This window comes from Coregonus lavaretus (genome assembly GCF_964263955.1).
Source record: "Coregonus lavaretus genome assembly, chromosome: 12".
Taxonomy (NCBI): domain Eukaryota; kingdom Metazoa; phylum Chordata; class Actinopteri; order Salmoniformes; family Salmonidae; genus Coregonus; species Coregonus lavaretus.
In genome coordinates this window covers 36634335-36650818 of record NC_139999.1, presented here as the reverse complement: position 1 = coordinate 36650818, position 16484 = coordinate 36634335, and the positions used below count along the sequence as shown (strand labels likewise).

At 43.3% G+C, this 16484-nt stretch overlaps 2 protein-coding genes across 2 annotated transcripts; both read left to right on the top strand.

Moving 5' to 3' along the window:
• Positions 1-5354: 5354 nt before the first annotated feature.
• On the top strand, positions 5355-8859 carry LOC311138623 (tubulin alpha chain-like). The gene is made up of 4 exons (XM_084173384.1): positions 5355-5432; positions 6571-6793; positions 7178-7326; positions 7433-8859. Exons 1-4 carry the CDS (start codon positions 5430-5432, stop codon positions 8411-8413), a joined length of 1356 nt encoding a protein of 451 aa, XP_084029510.1. The 5' UTR covers positions 5355-5429; the 3' UTR covers positions 8414-8859.
• A 3408-nt stretch (positions 8860-12267) lies between these two features.
• LOC311138624 (tubulin alpha-1C chain) lies at positions 12268-15734 on the top strand. The gene is made up of 4 exons (XM_084173385.1): positions 12268-12419; positions 14040-14262; positions 14352-14500; positions 14617-15734. Exons 1-4 carry the CDS (start codon positions 12417-12419, stop codon positions 15589-15591), a joined length of 1350 nt encoding a protein of 449 aa, XP_084029511.1. The 5' UTR covers positions 12268-12416; the 3' UTR covers positions 15592-15734.
• Positions 15735-16484: the final 750 nt, after the last annotated feature.

Sequence of the window (16484 nt, the reverse complement as noted above, 5' to 3'; positions counted from 1 at the left end):
GGAAAAAGTCTAGGGGTCTGAATACTTTCCGAATGCACTGTACATGTAGGCCTATTTTGATATTACAGAGTTCTTTGTTAGTTTATTTGAGTCAGTGAAATTTGAACCACAGCATCTGCAATTTTAGGGTACCGGTTAGGGCACCGGTTAGTCAAGGTAATTGAGGTCATATGTACATGTAGGTAGAGTTATTAAAGTGACTATGCATAGATAATAAACAGAGAGTAGCAGCAGTGTAAAAGAGGGGGGAGGGGGGGGGCAATGCAAATAGTCTGGGTAGCCAATCAATCAATCAATTTTATTTTATATAGCCCTTCTTACATCAGCTAATATCTCGAAGTGCTGTACAGAAACCCAGCCTAAAACCCCAAACAGCTAGTAATGCAGGTGTAGAAGCACGGTGGCTAGGAAAAACTCCCTAGAAAGGCAAAACCTAGGAAGAAACCTAGAGAGGAACCAGGCTATGAGGGGTGGCCAGTCCTCTTCTGGCTGTGCCGGGTGGAGATTATAACAGAACCATGCCAAGATGTTCAAAAATGTTCATAAGTGACAAGCATGGTCAAATAATAATCAGGAATAAATCTCAGTTGGCTTTTCATAGCCGATCATTAAGAGTTGAAAACAGCAGGTCTGGGACAGGTAGGGGTTCCATAACCGCAGGCAGAACAGTTGAAACTGGAATAGCAGCAAGGCCAGGCGGACTGGGGACAGCAAGGAGTCACCACGGCCGGTAGTCCCGACGTATGGTCCTAGGGCTCAGGTCTCTCAGTTGGCTTTTCATAGCCGATCATTAAGAGTTGAAAACAGCAGGTCTGGGACAGGTAGGGGTTTCGTAGCCGCAGGCAGAACAGTTGAAACTGGAATAGCAGCAAGGCCAGGCGGACTGGGGACAGCAAGGTGTCATCATGCCCGGTAGTCCTGACGTATGGTCCTAGGGCTCAGGTTCTCAGAGAGAAAGAGAGAACGAGAGAATTAGAAAGAGCATACTTAAATTCACACAGGACACTGGATAAGACAGGAGAAGTACTCCAGGTATAACCAACTAACCCCAGCCCCCCGACACATAAACTACTGCAGCATAAATACTGGCCATTTGATTAGATGTTCAGGAGTCTTGTGGCTTGGGGGTAGAAGCTGTTTAGAAGCCACCGTGAAGGCAGGTTAGCGTTTTCGTCATGAATCTTGTTCTGGAGGCAGCTCTGCAGAATTGTCACTAGCTGGCACAGCCACAAAGTCATGAAATCAGATTTTAAACCACAGGAGGTTGGTGGCACCTTAATTGGGGAGGATGGGCTCGTGGTAATGGCTGGAGCGGAATTCATGGACTTGAGTTGCTCAAATCTCTTCCATTAGAGACTTGCATGACTCATTTTGTACAGTATTAAAGCATCTTGCTGCAGAGATAAGTACATGAATAAACACAACCAACGGAAACCCAGCTCCTCTGGAACCCTGCTGATCTATTAGAGAGAATCACATTCAATATTCAGGTTCTACTAGCAGATGTTACCAATGACCCTATTGTCTGCCACACACCCTGCAGAGACCCACTTACAAACCATGCATAACAATCACTAACACATATTCATCATCATCATAATCATCATCATCACTTGGTTTGGTTTTTTATATGGCCATGTGGTTTGACTTCTGTCATATTTAGGCCTAAATGCAGTTTCTCTTTGTTCAGCATTCATACACTTAATTGGGATATTGATTCAAATTCAACTGTTCCTGTCATATTCTTCCATGGTTTATCATCAAAGGCTTGTAGTAGCTGCCCAGTGACACAAGCCTACCAGACGAGCTAAATCACTTCTATGCTCGCTTCGAGGTAAGCAACACTGAAGCATGCATGAGAGCACCAGCTGTTCTGGATGACTATGTGATCACGCTCTCCGTAGCCGATGTGAGTAAGACTTTTAAGCAGGTCAACATTCACAAGGCCGCAGGGCCAGACGGATTACCAGGACGTGTACTCCGAGCATGTGCTGACCAACTGGCAAGTGTCTTCACTGACATTTTCAACATGTCCCTGACTGAGTTTGTAATACCAACATGTTTCAAGCAGACCACCATAGTCCCTGTGCCCAAGGACACTAAGATAACCTGCCAAAATGACTATAGACCCGTAGCACTCACGTCTGTAGCCATGAAGTGCTTTGAAAGGCTGGTCATGGCTCACATCAACACCATTATCCCAGAAACCCTAGACCCACTCCAATTTGCATACCGCCCCAACAGATCCACAGATTATGCAATCTCTATTGCACTCCACACTGCCCTTTCCCACCTGGACAAGAGGAACACCTACGTGAGAATGCTGTTCATTGACTACAGCTCAGCGTTCAACATCATAGTGCCCTCAAAGCTCATCACTAAGCTAAGGATCCTGGGACTAAACACCTTCTTCTGCAACTGGATCCTGGACTTCCTGACGGGCCGCCCCCAGGTGGTAAGGGTAGGTAACAACACATCTGCCACGCTGATCCTCAACACAGGGGGCCCTCAGGGGTGCGTGCTCAGTCCCCTCCTGTACTCCCTGTTCACCCATGACTGCATGGCCAGGCACGACTGCAACACCATCATTAAGTTTGCTGACGACACAACAGTGGTAGGCCTGATCACAGACAACGATGAGACACCCTATAGGGAGGAGGTCCGAGACCTGGCCGTGTGGTGCAAGGATAACAACCTCTCCCTCAACGTGATCAAGACAAAGGAGATGATTGTGGACTACAGGAAAAAAAAGAGGACTGAGCACGCCCCCATTCTCATCGACGGGGCTGTAGTGGAACAGGTTGAGAGCTTCAAGTTCCTTGGTGTGCACATCACCAACAAACTATCATGGTCCAAACACACCAAGACAGTCGTGAAGAGGGCACGACAAAGCCTATTCCCCCTCAGGAGACTGAAAAGATTTGCCATGGGTCCTCAGATCCTCAAAAGGTTCTACAGCTGCACCGTCGAGAGCATCCTGACTGGTTGCATCACCGCCTGGTATGGCAACTGCTCGGTCTCCGACCGCAAGGCACTACAGTGGGTAGTGCGTACGGCCCAGTACATCACTGGGGCCAAGCTTCCTGCCATCCAGGACCTCTATACCAGGCGGTGTCAGAGGAAGGCCCTCAAAATTGTCAAAGACTCCAGCCACCCTAGTCATAGACTGTTCTCTCTGCTACCGCACGGCAAGTGGTACCGGAGCGCCAAGTCTAGGTCCAAAAGGCTTCTCAACAGCTTCTACCCCCAAGCCATAAGACTCCTTAACAGCTAATCATTGCTACCCGGACTATTTGCACTGCCCCCCCACCCCCACCCCCCTCTTTTACGCGGCTGCTACTCTGTTTATTATTTATGCATAGTCACTTTAACTCTACCTACATGTACATATTACCGCAATTACCTCGACTAGCCGGTGCCCCCGCACATTGACTCTGCACCAGTACCCCCGTATATAGCCTCCCTACTGTTATTTTATTTTACTGCTGCTCTTTAGTTATTTGCTTTTATTTTATTTACTTAACACTTTTTTTTTTTTATCTTTAAAAAATGCATTGTTGGTTAAGGGCTTGTAAGTAAGCATTTCACTGTAATGTCTACACCTGTTGTATTCGGCGCATGTGGCAAATAAAAATTGATTTGATTTGATTAGTAGCTACAGATTCATGGTATAGGAGTAAAATACAATAAATTCTTCATAACAGCATTCTTCCTGACCATAAATAAGATGGGTATGCACCTGCTAATATACACTAAGAACACAGTTAGGCTATTTACTCATTCATGCTCAACATCTTGATATTTGTTACGGGGTTTCATCCATGTTTCAGTCTATCCTAAAGGGGAGGAAAGTGTAAGTGGTCCATCTGTCTGTGATTGTTGAGTTGGGATGGGATGCAAGTCAGGCAGACGAGCAGGGAGGGGCAGTCAGGAGAATCTGATGCAGCTGTCTCGTTCAAACACAGCCCCCATCTCTTCCTTAATCCCCTCGCCCTCAGTCCGATATTATTGAAATTATGAGTGTGTGTGTGTGTCGAGGGGTATTCAGTGTGTGTGTGTGCATGTGAGTGTGTGTGTGTCGAGGGGTATTCACAGGGAGAGGAAGAGAGGTGGCAGACAGTTGGGCCAGGGAGAGGAGAGGGCAGACAGCTGAGGGGCCATGTGTTTGCTGGTAACTAACCACAGTGACACATCAGTCACATGATCCACTGCAGAGGAGCGACGTCACTGCAGCAAAATCTTGAACAAAGAGGGGCGGAGGTCTGGCCAGGCAGACTAGGGGGGAAGCGGGGGTTAGAAGAAGGAGGTTGGTGCAGAAAAAGTCATACTCTATTGTAATACATGAATTAACTCCTTTTAAGAGTCTGGCCCCTTCAAATTTCTGTCAAGCATCTATAACTTCTCATCCTTTCAATTTTTATATTTATTTTGATGGAACCCTATTTTGTTACCCTTTTTCAATTTTATGTTAAATTGGCATGAAAGTATTTTCATGCACTTGAATGAAAATGCTGTCTTTTGTGAGATTTTATACTGGTTTGCATCCTCTCCATCTCAATTAATTTACTTTGTATTTGAATGGCATCTAATGACAGAGGCGATATGTCTAATGTGGTGCTAGATATTCTACTCTACATTTTAGAACAGGGCTGTATTGTTGGCACAGAATTTAGTTCAGCACACAAAGCTCAAGGAGATTTGGGACTAAATAATTAATTGACTTACAAAATAGAGTGCATGTGGGGCCGTGTGTTTGTTTTGAAGGGGTTAGATTTGATCATCTTACTCAGGCCTGTCTTCATTTCTTTATTTTACATTTAAGTCATTTAGCAGACGCTCTTATCCAGAGCGACTTGCATGCATTTTTCATACTGGCCCCCCGTGGGAAACGAACCCACAACCCTGGCGTTGCAAGCGCCATGCTCTACCAACTGAGCTACACATGGGATTTATAGTATCTCATGTAGGCTTATGTGCAGTGTCATCCAGCAAAAAGCACTCTATAAAGGGTGTGTCCATTACTGCTATTTAGACCTCTGTAATGGCTTAACAGACTACAGAACATAATTTACAAAACATTGCTAACCCTTTTTCATTATTGTCACTTTCTCACTCTCATTGAGCTATATTCGATCTACAGTGTTTATTAGGCCTACATATTTTATTTCGCCTTCAAAATTATAATAATATAGTAATAAAATTAAAAATAACGTCATTATCTGCAAACATGCTTTGTCTTTTGTCAGCGAGTCTGGGCTGTGGCTGTGTGTCGCTGCCTGGTTCAATGAATGAGAAAGCACCGCCCTCCTCCTCCCCTTCCTCCGCCTCCTCCCGCAGTGGCCCGCGCCCTCACTGCTGTTGTCTAGAGAAGAGTGCACTGTTCATCTTTTCGGCGCCTCTATCATACCTTTCCTCATAAAGCAATCAAAATGGTGAGCCGTTCATTTCATTATTTAAAAAAATATTTGTATAGTATAATTTTTTATTTATTACAATTGGGTATACAAATTGTGAGATGTTCCATAATGAGACAGTGGTTATGGTACATTTGCAATGACATTGTCGACATTTTGATTATGGGCTGCTAGAAAGGATGCATGGATCTTGTAGGTCAAGAATGTTCTATTATTCTTGAACGCGCGTGCGTTTAGTAGTTGCCTAGAGAGTTGGTGCTGATGTTGAGTTTTGTTGAAAGATGGTTTGTAGTGTTGAAACCCACGTTTTTTATAGGAACATCCTAAATGGCATCTATATTAAAACAAGTGTAGGCTAATTTAGAAACACACACGCAAATCGAAAGCCATCTGTAATGGACTGCTCTGCCACACAAACCAAGCCACTCCCTAAATAAATTTGGAAAGGGTGTGAATTCAGTCATATAAAAGGCGAAGCATGTGTTGGCCAAATCCAACCAGTTTGTTTATGCCTATGTATAATATCATTATAATAGGCTGTTATGTGTAATTTATCAGAGAAATAGCCTGTTATAGAAAAATGAAATAAATGTAAGGTAAATATTTTTGCTGAAATTCAGAAATGTCACATTAATTATTAATATTGCACTCAGTGAGGTAGGCTAACATCCACCACACCATTTAGCACACTACATTTATTTTTAGTCTCTCAGCATGTTTTTGTCCCTGCAGAATGGCACCAAATCTGACTTGGTATTTCAAAAATGTATTTTTTTAATGGTATCAGCAGTTATGACCCTTCTAGCAGGTGCTAGGCTAGCATATTGAGAGTGACTCTGTGTAGAACACATTCAGACATCAAGGGCAGGTTTCCCGGACTCAGATTAAGCCTAGTCCTGGATTACAAAGCATGGTCAATGGAGAATGTCCATTGAAATACCTTTTTAGTCCAGGACTAAGATTAATCTGTGTCCGGGAAACCGGCCCAAAAGAACACATCTAGACTCCAAAGGTCTCATTATTACATCTTTTTTTTAATGGTCTGGTTGTAATTTACTATACATTTATTGGAATGTGATTATGAGAAGTTAGGACACTTGCCTCAATTACATTTATTTTTTAAATGAATTATATACTTTTCTATTTTTTGAACCAGCGTGAATGTATCTCAGTACACGTGGGTCAGGCTGGAGTCCAGATGGGCAATGCATGCTGGGAACTCTACTGTCTGGAGCACGGGATCCAGCCCGATGGTCAGATGCCCAGTGACAAGACCATCGGAGGAGGAGACGACTCCTTCAACACCTTCTTCAGTGAGACTGGAGCTGGCAAGCATGTCCCCAGGGCTGTGTTTGTGGATCTGGAGCCCACTGTCATTGGTAAGATCACTTTGTCTTGAAACAATGATGATGACACTGTGCAACACACTAAAAACAAATGGTTCTATATAGTGCCAAACATGTAATAGCATAACACAACAGATTAGATCAATTGGAATGACACTCTCACTTACGGTTACACAAAAATAACTGTGCGCAAACCACGCCCCCAAATATTATAATCAGCCGCATTTTAATTATCACTAAAAGAGTAAAGAACCCTTTTTTGAACTGCAAAGGACCATGGAAGGCTTAAAGGGTTATTTGGGTCAGTATGGTTCCACATAGAACCATCACCCTTCCCAAAGAACCTTTGAGGAACCCTAATTTTTTTGTGTGTATCAGTCTTGACTTCTTCAGATAAAAGCGCTTTCTTTGTTCCAGATGAGGTGCGCACAGGAACTTACCGCCAGCTCTTCCATCCTGAGCAGCTGATCACTGGGAAGGAGGACGCAGCCAACAACTATGCACGTGGGCATTACACTATCGGCAAAGAGATCATTGACATGGTTCTGGACAGGACTCGCAAACTGGTGAGAATCTCCAACAACCTCTAGTGATGCCTTATCGTACATCCTGTATATTTCTTGTCGTTGTCCAACCATAATGATCTGAAACATCTCTCTTCCCTCTCCACAGGCTGACCAGTGCACTGGCCTCCAGGGCTTCCTGGTCTTCCACAGCTTTGGAGGTGGCACCGGTTCTGGTTTCACCTCCCTGTTGATGGAACGCCTGTCTGTTGACTATGGCAAGAAGTCCAAGCTTGAGTTCTCCATCTACCCAGCTCCACAGGTGTCCACAGCTGTTGTTGAGCCTTACAACGCCATCCTGACCACCCACACCACACTGGAGCATTCTGATTGTGCTTTCATGGTAGACAATGAGGCCATCTATGACATCTGCCGTAGGAACCTTGATATTGAGCGTCCCTCCTACACTAATCTTAACAGGTTGATTGGCCAGATTGTGTCCTCCATCACTGCTTCCCTCCGATTCGATGGTGCCCTCAATGTTGATCTGACAGAGTTCCAGACCAACTTGGTGCCCTATCCCCGTATCCACTTCCCCCTGGCCACCTATGCCCCAGTGATCTCAGCAGAGAGGGCTTACCACGAGCAGCTCTCAGTGTCTGAGATCACCAATGCTTGCTTTGAGCCAGCCAATCAGATGGTGAAATGTGACCCACGTCACGGCAAGTACATGGCCTGCTGTCTGCTGTACCGTGGCGACGTTGTGCCCAAAGACGTTAACGCTGCCATTGCCACCATCAAAACAAAACGCTCCATCCAGTTTGTAGACTGGTGCCCAACTGGTTTCAAGGTTGGTATCAACTACCAGCCCCCAACTGTGGTACCTGGTGGAGATCTGGCCAAGGTTCAGAGGGCAGTGTGCATGCTTAGCAACACCACTGCTATTGCAGAGGCCTGGGCCCGTCTTGACCACAAGTTTGACCTGATGTATGCCAAGCGTGCTTTCGTGCACTGGTATGTAGGTGAGGGTATGGAGGAGGGAGAGTTCTCTGAGGCCAGGGAAGACATGGCTGCCCTGGAGAAAGATTATGAGGAGGTGGGCGTCGACTCCATTGAGGGAGAGGGAGAAGAGGAGGGAGAGGAGTATTAAATACTATGCCAAATTCACACATTCCTATGTGACCCAGAGCTGAGAATGACTGAATTGTTTCCACTACACTCTTAGAAAAAAAGGTTCCAAAAGGATTCTGTTCCCATAGGATAACCCTTTTTGGTTCAAGGTAGAACCATTTTTGGTTCCAGGTAGAACCCTTTTGAGTTCCAAAAGGGTTCAACCGTGAATCAAAAGGGTTCTACCTGGAACCAAAAAGGGCCCTTCAAAGGGTTCTTCTACAGGCACAGCCAAAGAACCCTTTTAGGTTCTAGATAGCACCTTTTTTTCTAAGAATGTATGATTCTGCCTTGAACAACCAATATAATGAAGTATTAGGATGGTAAGGTGTAGTCTACAACTCTTTTAAAATATGCTCACTCACAAAGGCTGATGTCCTTGCTTCATCTGTGCTTTTGTAGCGAGAGCCTAATAAAATGATCATCAATAAAGAAGGTTGTTCTCTGTCTCTGTTATGACATCCAGTAGCAATGTTATAAGTCACATACAGATAAGTGACCACAGAGTAAATTGATATCAGTAGGTTTATATACGCAAGTGAAATAATTATTTAGCTAACATTACTTTTATCTAGACTAAGCATGTCTGTCTCTGTCAATGCAGTATGTGGCAAAGTTCTGTTTTCATACTGATGAGACATCTGTAATGTTATATTCTTCAGCAGGTCATTTTACATATTGTTATCCTCAGCAGTTTGCTAATGTAGTTTAACTGGTAGATAGAGATAGATAGAGGACTCATCTTTGTATCTGTGCCATTAAAGCGTCTGTGACAGTATGTGCAGCGCCATTGAGGCAAAGTCCATTTTGAAGTAGTACATTTTGTTCTTCATAATTGGCTGATCCATTTGTAAAAAAAAATTGCCAATTAGCAGATGCTCTTATCCAGAGCGACTTACAGGAGCAATTAGGTTTAAGTGTCTTACTCAAGGGCACATCGACCTTTCAGTTACTGGCCCAACGTTCTTTACCACTAGGCTACCTGCCACCCCATGACTGTAACAGGGTCACCAGGCGGGATCAGCCAATGAAGTTGGAAGTCCCACCCAGTTGACTACATTAAAATGGTGGAAGCCCCCAATGGCGCTGCCCATGCTAATATTTGGCCACTAGAGGCCTCTATCATTCTCTATGGACTGGTGCAAGACTTTATAAACAATATCTATGACGAGATTCATAATCAAAAACTCTGGCTCCCTTTACATTTAACATTTTAGTCATTTAGCAGACGCTCTTATCCAGAGCGACTTACAGTTAGTGAGTGCATATATATATTTTTTTTATACTGGAATCGAACCCACAACCCTGGCGTTGCAAATGCCATGCTCTACCAACTGAGCTACATACCTGCCGGCCATTCCCTCCCCTACCGAATTGTGCGCCGCCCCATGGGTCTCCCGGTCGCGGCCGGCTACGACAGAGCCTGGATTCGAACCAGGATCTCTAGTGGCACTGCTAGCACTGCGATGCAGTGCCTTAGACCACTGCGCCACTCGGGAAACCCTTCTGTGGTTTGCGATGGTTCTAGTGTCTGCTGTTTCCTGAGTAAGCCTACACTGTACCAGAAGTACTCCACTGACAGATCACTGTCCATGCAATAGCAAGGTTATTATAGTAAACTAAAACTGAAACTAAAACTAATCATGAAAAAATCTATTTAGTAAAATGAAATATTTTATTAAATATATAAAATAATTAATAAACCCATTTGAAAAACTAAAACTATACTGAAACTATTATCCTGGACTCTAAAACTAACTAAAATCAAATTTAAAACCATAATGAATTATGTTCAGTTTAATATTTCAAGCTACTGAATCTGGCGGGTAAATGCTGCCAGGAGATGGCGATGTCTGAAATAGGCTTAGTTTGTGCATCACTATTAGTCTCTCTAGACCAGCGGAGAACAACTTGCCCCTCTCATTGAGGACTTCAAGTTCAAGGCCTACCGGGGTACTACAGGCAATGTTTTCCGAAAGCAGGATCATGGTCAATATTAATGGGTATAAACAAAAATCAGAACACAATCATGGTACCAATACTTGCTTCTATTTCACCAGATGTATGTCCTTGAACCAATTATTTAAAAAATTGGACACAGAAGAAGTTATAAGGATCCTTTGCAGCCTGCAGTACCCCGGCCGGCCTTCAACTTGAGATACTCAAAGAGAGGGGGCAGCACTGAGCTAGCCTGCAACGTCACCTCCTAGAGTAGCTCAAACTGCATGCAACGTTTCCAAAAAAGCCTCCATGAAGCAAGATGGCGACACTGATCTTCAAATGCGCCACTAAGACCTCACAAAGGAAACAATGAGGTGATGTAATCGATGGCTCCGTCCATTCTTTTTACAGTCTAAGCTCTAGACAGACGGGTTGCTTGCCTAGTTTACGGTGCTCCAAGGTCTGGGATACTCGAGACTACATCACTATCAGCTATCACTAGCTAACATTGAAAGAATCGGCTAGGTAGCTAACTTGATTCTTCTTATATGTCTCTACTGAGGTGAAAAAGCATTGGATTGGTGTAAACATGGGTGAGAGAGTTTCCTTTCACCATATTTTTTTAAAAACCAGTCTCAGCGCTATTCCTATTAAATCCAAGTCATATTGAGATTAAATTATAAAGTCAAAGGGCTAATCAGCAGTTTTCGTAAAAAGCTGAGGGATGGGGCTGGAGAAATGTAACCACTCTAAAATGCATAGAGAGAGCTATGGATACAAAGACCGACCATCCATGATATCCAAAATTATTGTTTTACCCATGTTTTGAGGCTTTACAATGTTTGTTTATATTTACTTTGTTTACAAACATTGGAGTAAACAAGCTTATATGTTGGGTTCTGATGGGTAACGACATTTGAACTAAGCTCATGAGGCACGTATAAGTTATATTCTTCAAGAATCAATGGGTACATATCATTAATTTATAAGTCCAAAAATGGATGAAGCAACTGATGATTGCCCCTTTTAACCTAACAAAACCTATGACCTGACCCTCCACCTTATGTATTACTGCCCCCAAGCTAAAAGAAGTGACATCCCAAAAAACTATACAAGACAAATGGCTCCTAGCCTGGCCCACGCATGCTTTCAGTCCATAACACTAAAACTAAATAATACAAAAACGAAATATGCATATTTGTATATAACTGAAACTAAATAAAAAGTAGAAAATCAGGTCTGAAAACTAACTGAAACTAAATTAAAATCGAAAAACTAATATAAATAAAAACTTAACTAAATAAAACCCCAAATTATAATAACCTTGTGACCAAGCAGACTTTTTCTCTTCTTCTTCTTTTTTTTTTTTTACCACGAATAGGCCTATATCAGAAGATGGTTTCAAAGGTTAGGCCTACATTGTTATCATTTTCAAAGCAATCTGTTATCAAAATAGTTTTCAAACCTCACTCTTGATGTGTGAATTTGCTTATCTTCACGGCATTGCACTTTGGTTGTAGGGTCATGGCTAGAACGAATCCAGCTTTTGTCAGAATTGACTTTTCGTAGCAGGTTTAGGAGAGTTTACCCAGCAGATTAGGTGAATTAACATGGCAGGTTAGGATAAAGGTTAGGGTTAGCTAAAATTCCCCAAAAAACAAAAACAAAAAACAACTTTTGACGTAAATTTTACAAAAGATGGATCCCATCTAGACATAACATGGTTGGTCGTAGGGTTAACACTCTTTTCACGCCTCTCCTTCTTCCGTGGTCATCACTATTCACGCAGTCCTACATGTTCAAATGGTCCAATAGAACGAGCAAAAACGCCTATTTCTTTCCAGGTGGGCGGTACATTTCAGTCCAAAGGCCGCCCAAATGTAGCGAACCGTCATAATCAGTAGCCTATATAAAGTCCCACCCTGACACATTGCTGAAACGTCTCACATTAGACTCCTAAAGGTCGGTCTGTGAGAGTTGGTCGTTAATCTACGGTTTCTTATTTCATCTTTACTGCTCTTTTAAAACTCCTCATCTTAGACATGGTAAGTTTGAATATGAAAATGACTGGAATTGTGATGTAGACTTCTTTAAATGTGGTGTCATGATCGCATAATAAGATTAGGTTATGGATTATCAATCAAACATGACACCATAATTAATACCTGTTGCCTTTATCTTCTGTTGTCTAATACACACATATTTTTTGTTGTTGTTGTAAAATATACTATTTTTTCACACCGTGACAATCAGACATTATCCGATGTGACACAAATAGCCTACATTTGAAAATTCCATATTATGATTTCCTTTGTGTTAGGCTACAAAAGTGACGCTTTTAACACGTTGTAGGATGACTCCTCTGTCAGTTCTAGTGCTGCGCCACATATTCAAAGGCCTTTTATTCCTTATGTAGGGCGGCGCATAGGCTTCTTTCCTTCTCTCCCCTCGCTTCTTGACCATAGTAGGCTATTCTTGCTTTTTTTGCATTGCGGAAAGTGGCACGCGGTTGTAGCATACATGTGTCGTGGTCATATTTATAACTAGTATACAGTGCAAAAGCAGTAAAATCGGAAATGATTTGACACACCATCGAGATGACTTAATCATGTGATTTATAGGTGAGATTTTTTATTTATAGCCTGTCGCCGGTGAAAGTTCGAGGGGCAGGACCTTTTTATAGAATAATAAGGCAGGTGTCATGACATTCTTGTCAATACCTGAATAAACCGGGCAATTCAGACCACGTGGTGCTTTCTCATCTTGTGTAAATAAAGGAAACTAGACTGGCTGTTCCAGCCTATATCAATCATTATAACCCGATTCTATAGTAGGCCCTAAGTCCCTTATAGTCCAGAGGCAGAGACCTGTAGTACACTTTATTTTAGACTACGCCATTTCGTTTAGTTGGAAAGGAGAGTTGCCCATTAAATGGCATAGCCTATTTGCCTCAATCTGAATAAATTGAGATTCAATTCAATTTTTTTAGGGCCACTGAAAAAAAAAACTTTTTCCGCCCCATACATCGCGCTAATCCTTGCCATGCTGATTTTCATTAACCTTACATTGAGGGACAGCTATAATCACTCCCATTGTCATGAGCACCAGATGGTGATGGCATGGTTATGACATGACTCAGAGGACAGTGCCATAGCCAATAACACAGATATAACAGGTCAATCCTGAGTCAATTATTTCTCATTGTTTGATTAGGCCACATTTATATTTAAATCATTAAAATGACAGTCATTGACATGTAGTAGCCTAAATTATACAGCAATAGTCACCCAAACTAGTTTTAATAATGGTCTTGAAGTGTATCCTTAAATTGTGTCTAAATCTTGATTAAATTCAGAAGAGGTTAAACCCCTCAATGATTTAGGGCCATGAGTAGACTTACTCCACTCCAAAAGCTGCTGCCTGTGGTCATGCGCTTTCTCAGCAGCACCAACACAGAGCAGGTCTGTCTCACCCATAGCTGCATATAATCACTGAGTCAGGTGACCTGGGTGTGCTGGTATTAGAGCCAAAGCTATGCATAACTTGAAAACATACAGGTACACATGAAAAGGCTTTTTAATTTTTTTTATAACTGAAACTCTTATGTAGGAAAGACTACCAATATCTGAGCACTCAATTTTACATGATTGTTCTTTCTCCCATAGCGTGAGTGTATCTCCGTCCATGTGGGCCAGGCTGGCGTCCAGATCGGCAATGCATGCTGGGAGCTGTACTGTCTTGAGCATGGGATCCAACCGGATGGAAAGATGCCCAGTGACAAGACCATTGGAGGAGGAGACGACTCCTTTAACACCTTCTTCAGTGAGACTGGAGCTGGCAAGCATGTCCCCAGGGCTGTGTTTGTGGATCTGGAGCCCACTGTCATTGGTAAGATCACTTAGTTTTAAAACAATGAGGTTCTGGTAACATTGGTATAGCTCCTTATTCTTGAGAAAAGCTAACGGATCTTTCTCCAGATGAGGTGCGATCTGGAACTTACCGCCAGCTCTTCCACCCTGAGCAGCTGATCACTGGAAAGGAGGATGCAGCCAACAACTACGCCCGTGGGCATTACACTATCGGCAAAGAGATCATAGACTTGGTTCTGGATAGGATCCGCAAACTGGTGAGAATCTCCAATAACCTTTAGTGATGTCTTATTGTACATGGTACATCCTGCCTACTGTCTTCCATTAACAATAACCTAAAACGTGAAACATTTTCTCCTCCCTCTCTCTCCAGGCTGACCAGTGCACTGGCCTCCAGGGCTTCCTGGTCTTCCACAGCTTCGGAGGTGGCACCGGTTCTGGTTTCACCTCCCTGTTGATGGAACGCCTGTCTGTTGACTATGGCAAGAAGTCCAAGCTTGAGTTCTCCATCTACCCAGCTCCCCAGGTGTCCACAGCTGTTGTTGAGCCCTACAACGCCATCCTGACCACCCACACCACACTGGAGCATTCTGACTGTGCTTTCATGGTAGACAATGAGGCCATCTATGACATCTGCCGTAGAAACCTCGATATCGAGCGTCCTTCCTACACTAACCTGAACAGGTTGATCAGCCAGATTGTGTCCTCCATCACTGCATCCCTTCGATTCGACGGTGCCCTCAATGTTGATCTGACAGAGTTCCAGACCAACTTGGTGCCCTATCCCCGTATCCACTTTCCCCTGGCCACCTATGCCCCAGTGATCTCAGCAGAGAAGGCTTACCACGAGCAGCTGACTGTTTCAGAGATCACAAACGCCTGTTTTGAGCCATGTAATCAGATGGTGAAATGTGACCCACGTCACGGCAAGTACATGGCCTGCTGTCTGCTGTACCGTGGCGACGTTGTGCCCAAAGACGTTAACGCTGCCATTGCCACCATCAAAACAAAACGCTCCATCCAGTTTGTAGACTGGTGCCCAACTGGTTTCAAGGTTGGTATCAACTACCAGCCCCCAACTGTGGTACCTGGTGGAGATCTGGCCAAGGTCCAGAGGGCAGTGTGCATGCTTAGCAACACCACTGCAGTGGCAGAGGCTTGGGCCCGTCTTGACCACAAGTTTGACCTGATGTACGCCAAGCGTGCATTTGTGCACTGGTACGTAGGTGAGGGTATGGAGGAGGGAGAGTTCTCTGAGGCCAGGGAAGACATGGCTGCCCTGGAGAAAGATTATGAGGAGGTGGGAGCAGATAGCGTGGAAGGAGAGGATGAGGGAGAAGAATACTAAGAATCAGGACATGTCAGCCTGTCGCAACACATTCAACCATTTCCCTCTAAACATTCCTCATGGAACCATGTTTTGCTGTCCCTTTGTAACCTTCACTTTTAAATCTTGCGCTCTTTATTGCAATAAAAGTCAATTTCAGTGTTTGTAAACTTGTTTGTGATTCATCACCCTGCATACAATATGAAGGTCATATGTTCTGCACTGCACATAATCAAATGACAACTTGACATCCACAAAGGAATGTCTCATAATACAAAATACAGCACTTACTATGATTGCGCTGCTGTGTTGGATATCGCAGCTTGCCCTGAATGAGGCTGAAAATTGGGACTGTTTCATAAAATCTATGCCAATATAGTCGGAATAGGAGAACTGAAAATACTGGTGCATAGAAATGTGGGACAACAGTCTTTTGATCCCCTTCAACAAAACTCCTTTGTTCTTGATGGAACATTTATGGCATTTGAAGCATTCCGGTTTGATTTAAAAAGGAAGTGTGTGTGTACGTCATCGATAATAGTGCGCTTAGGCTGTATATACATTGGCTACCTAGCCTCAGTAATTTGATGTCAGTAAGGGGCCTTTTGGATGGTATCCACATACCCTTCTATTACAAATAGTCATCCTTGGAATTACTGTTGGCAGTGTTAGTATTAGAGACCTCTGACCCATACTTCAGAGCTATAAAAGAAAAGTGCAGCAGCTTATTACATTCATGCCGGTGTCAACTCCTTGTGAGTGAAGTGAACATGTTTAAAACAAGCTACAACAGCATTTCCTATCCCCTTCCTTTACAGGCAATAGACAGCTGAGGTGAAACGAGAAAGTAGGCCTAAACTTTGAATACAAGGTCTTCAGTGAAGAGTAAAGGGTGTCTACTGTATGGAAATTAT

What these genes read in the sequence shown, in the direction of transcription:
- LOC311138623 (XM_084173384.1), top strand. An exon ending in TCTGGAGCCCACTGTCATTG is followed by an intron (nt 6,794 to 7,177) that starts GTAAGATCACTT and finishes TCTTTGTTCCAG; the next exon opens with ATGAGGTGCGCACAGGAACT. An exon ending in TGGACAGGACTCGCAAACTG is followed by an intron (nt 7,327 to 7,432) that starts GTGAGAATCTCC and finishes CCCTCTCCACAG; the next exon opens with GCTGACCAGTGCACTGGCCT.
- LOC311138624 (XM_084173385.1), top strand. An exon ending in TCTGGAGCCCACTGTCATTG is followed by an intron (nt 14,263 to 14,351) that starts GTAAGATCACTT and finishes ATCTTTCTCCAG; the next exon opens with ATGAGGTGCGATCTGGAACT. An exon ending in TGGATAGGATCCGCAAACTG is followed by an intron (nt 14,501 to 14,616) that starts GTGAGAATCTCC and finishes CTCTCTCTCCAG; the next exon opens with GCTGACCAGTGCACTGGCCT.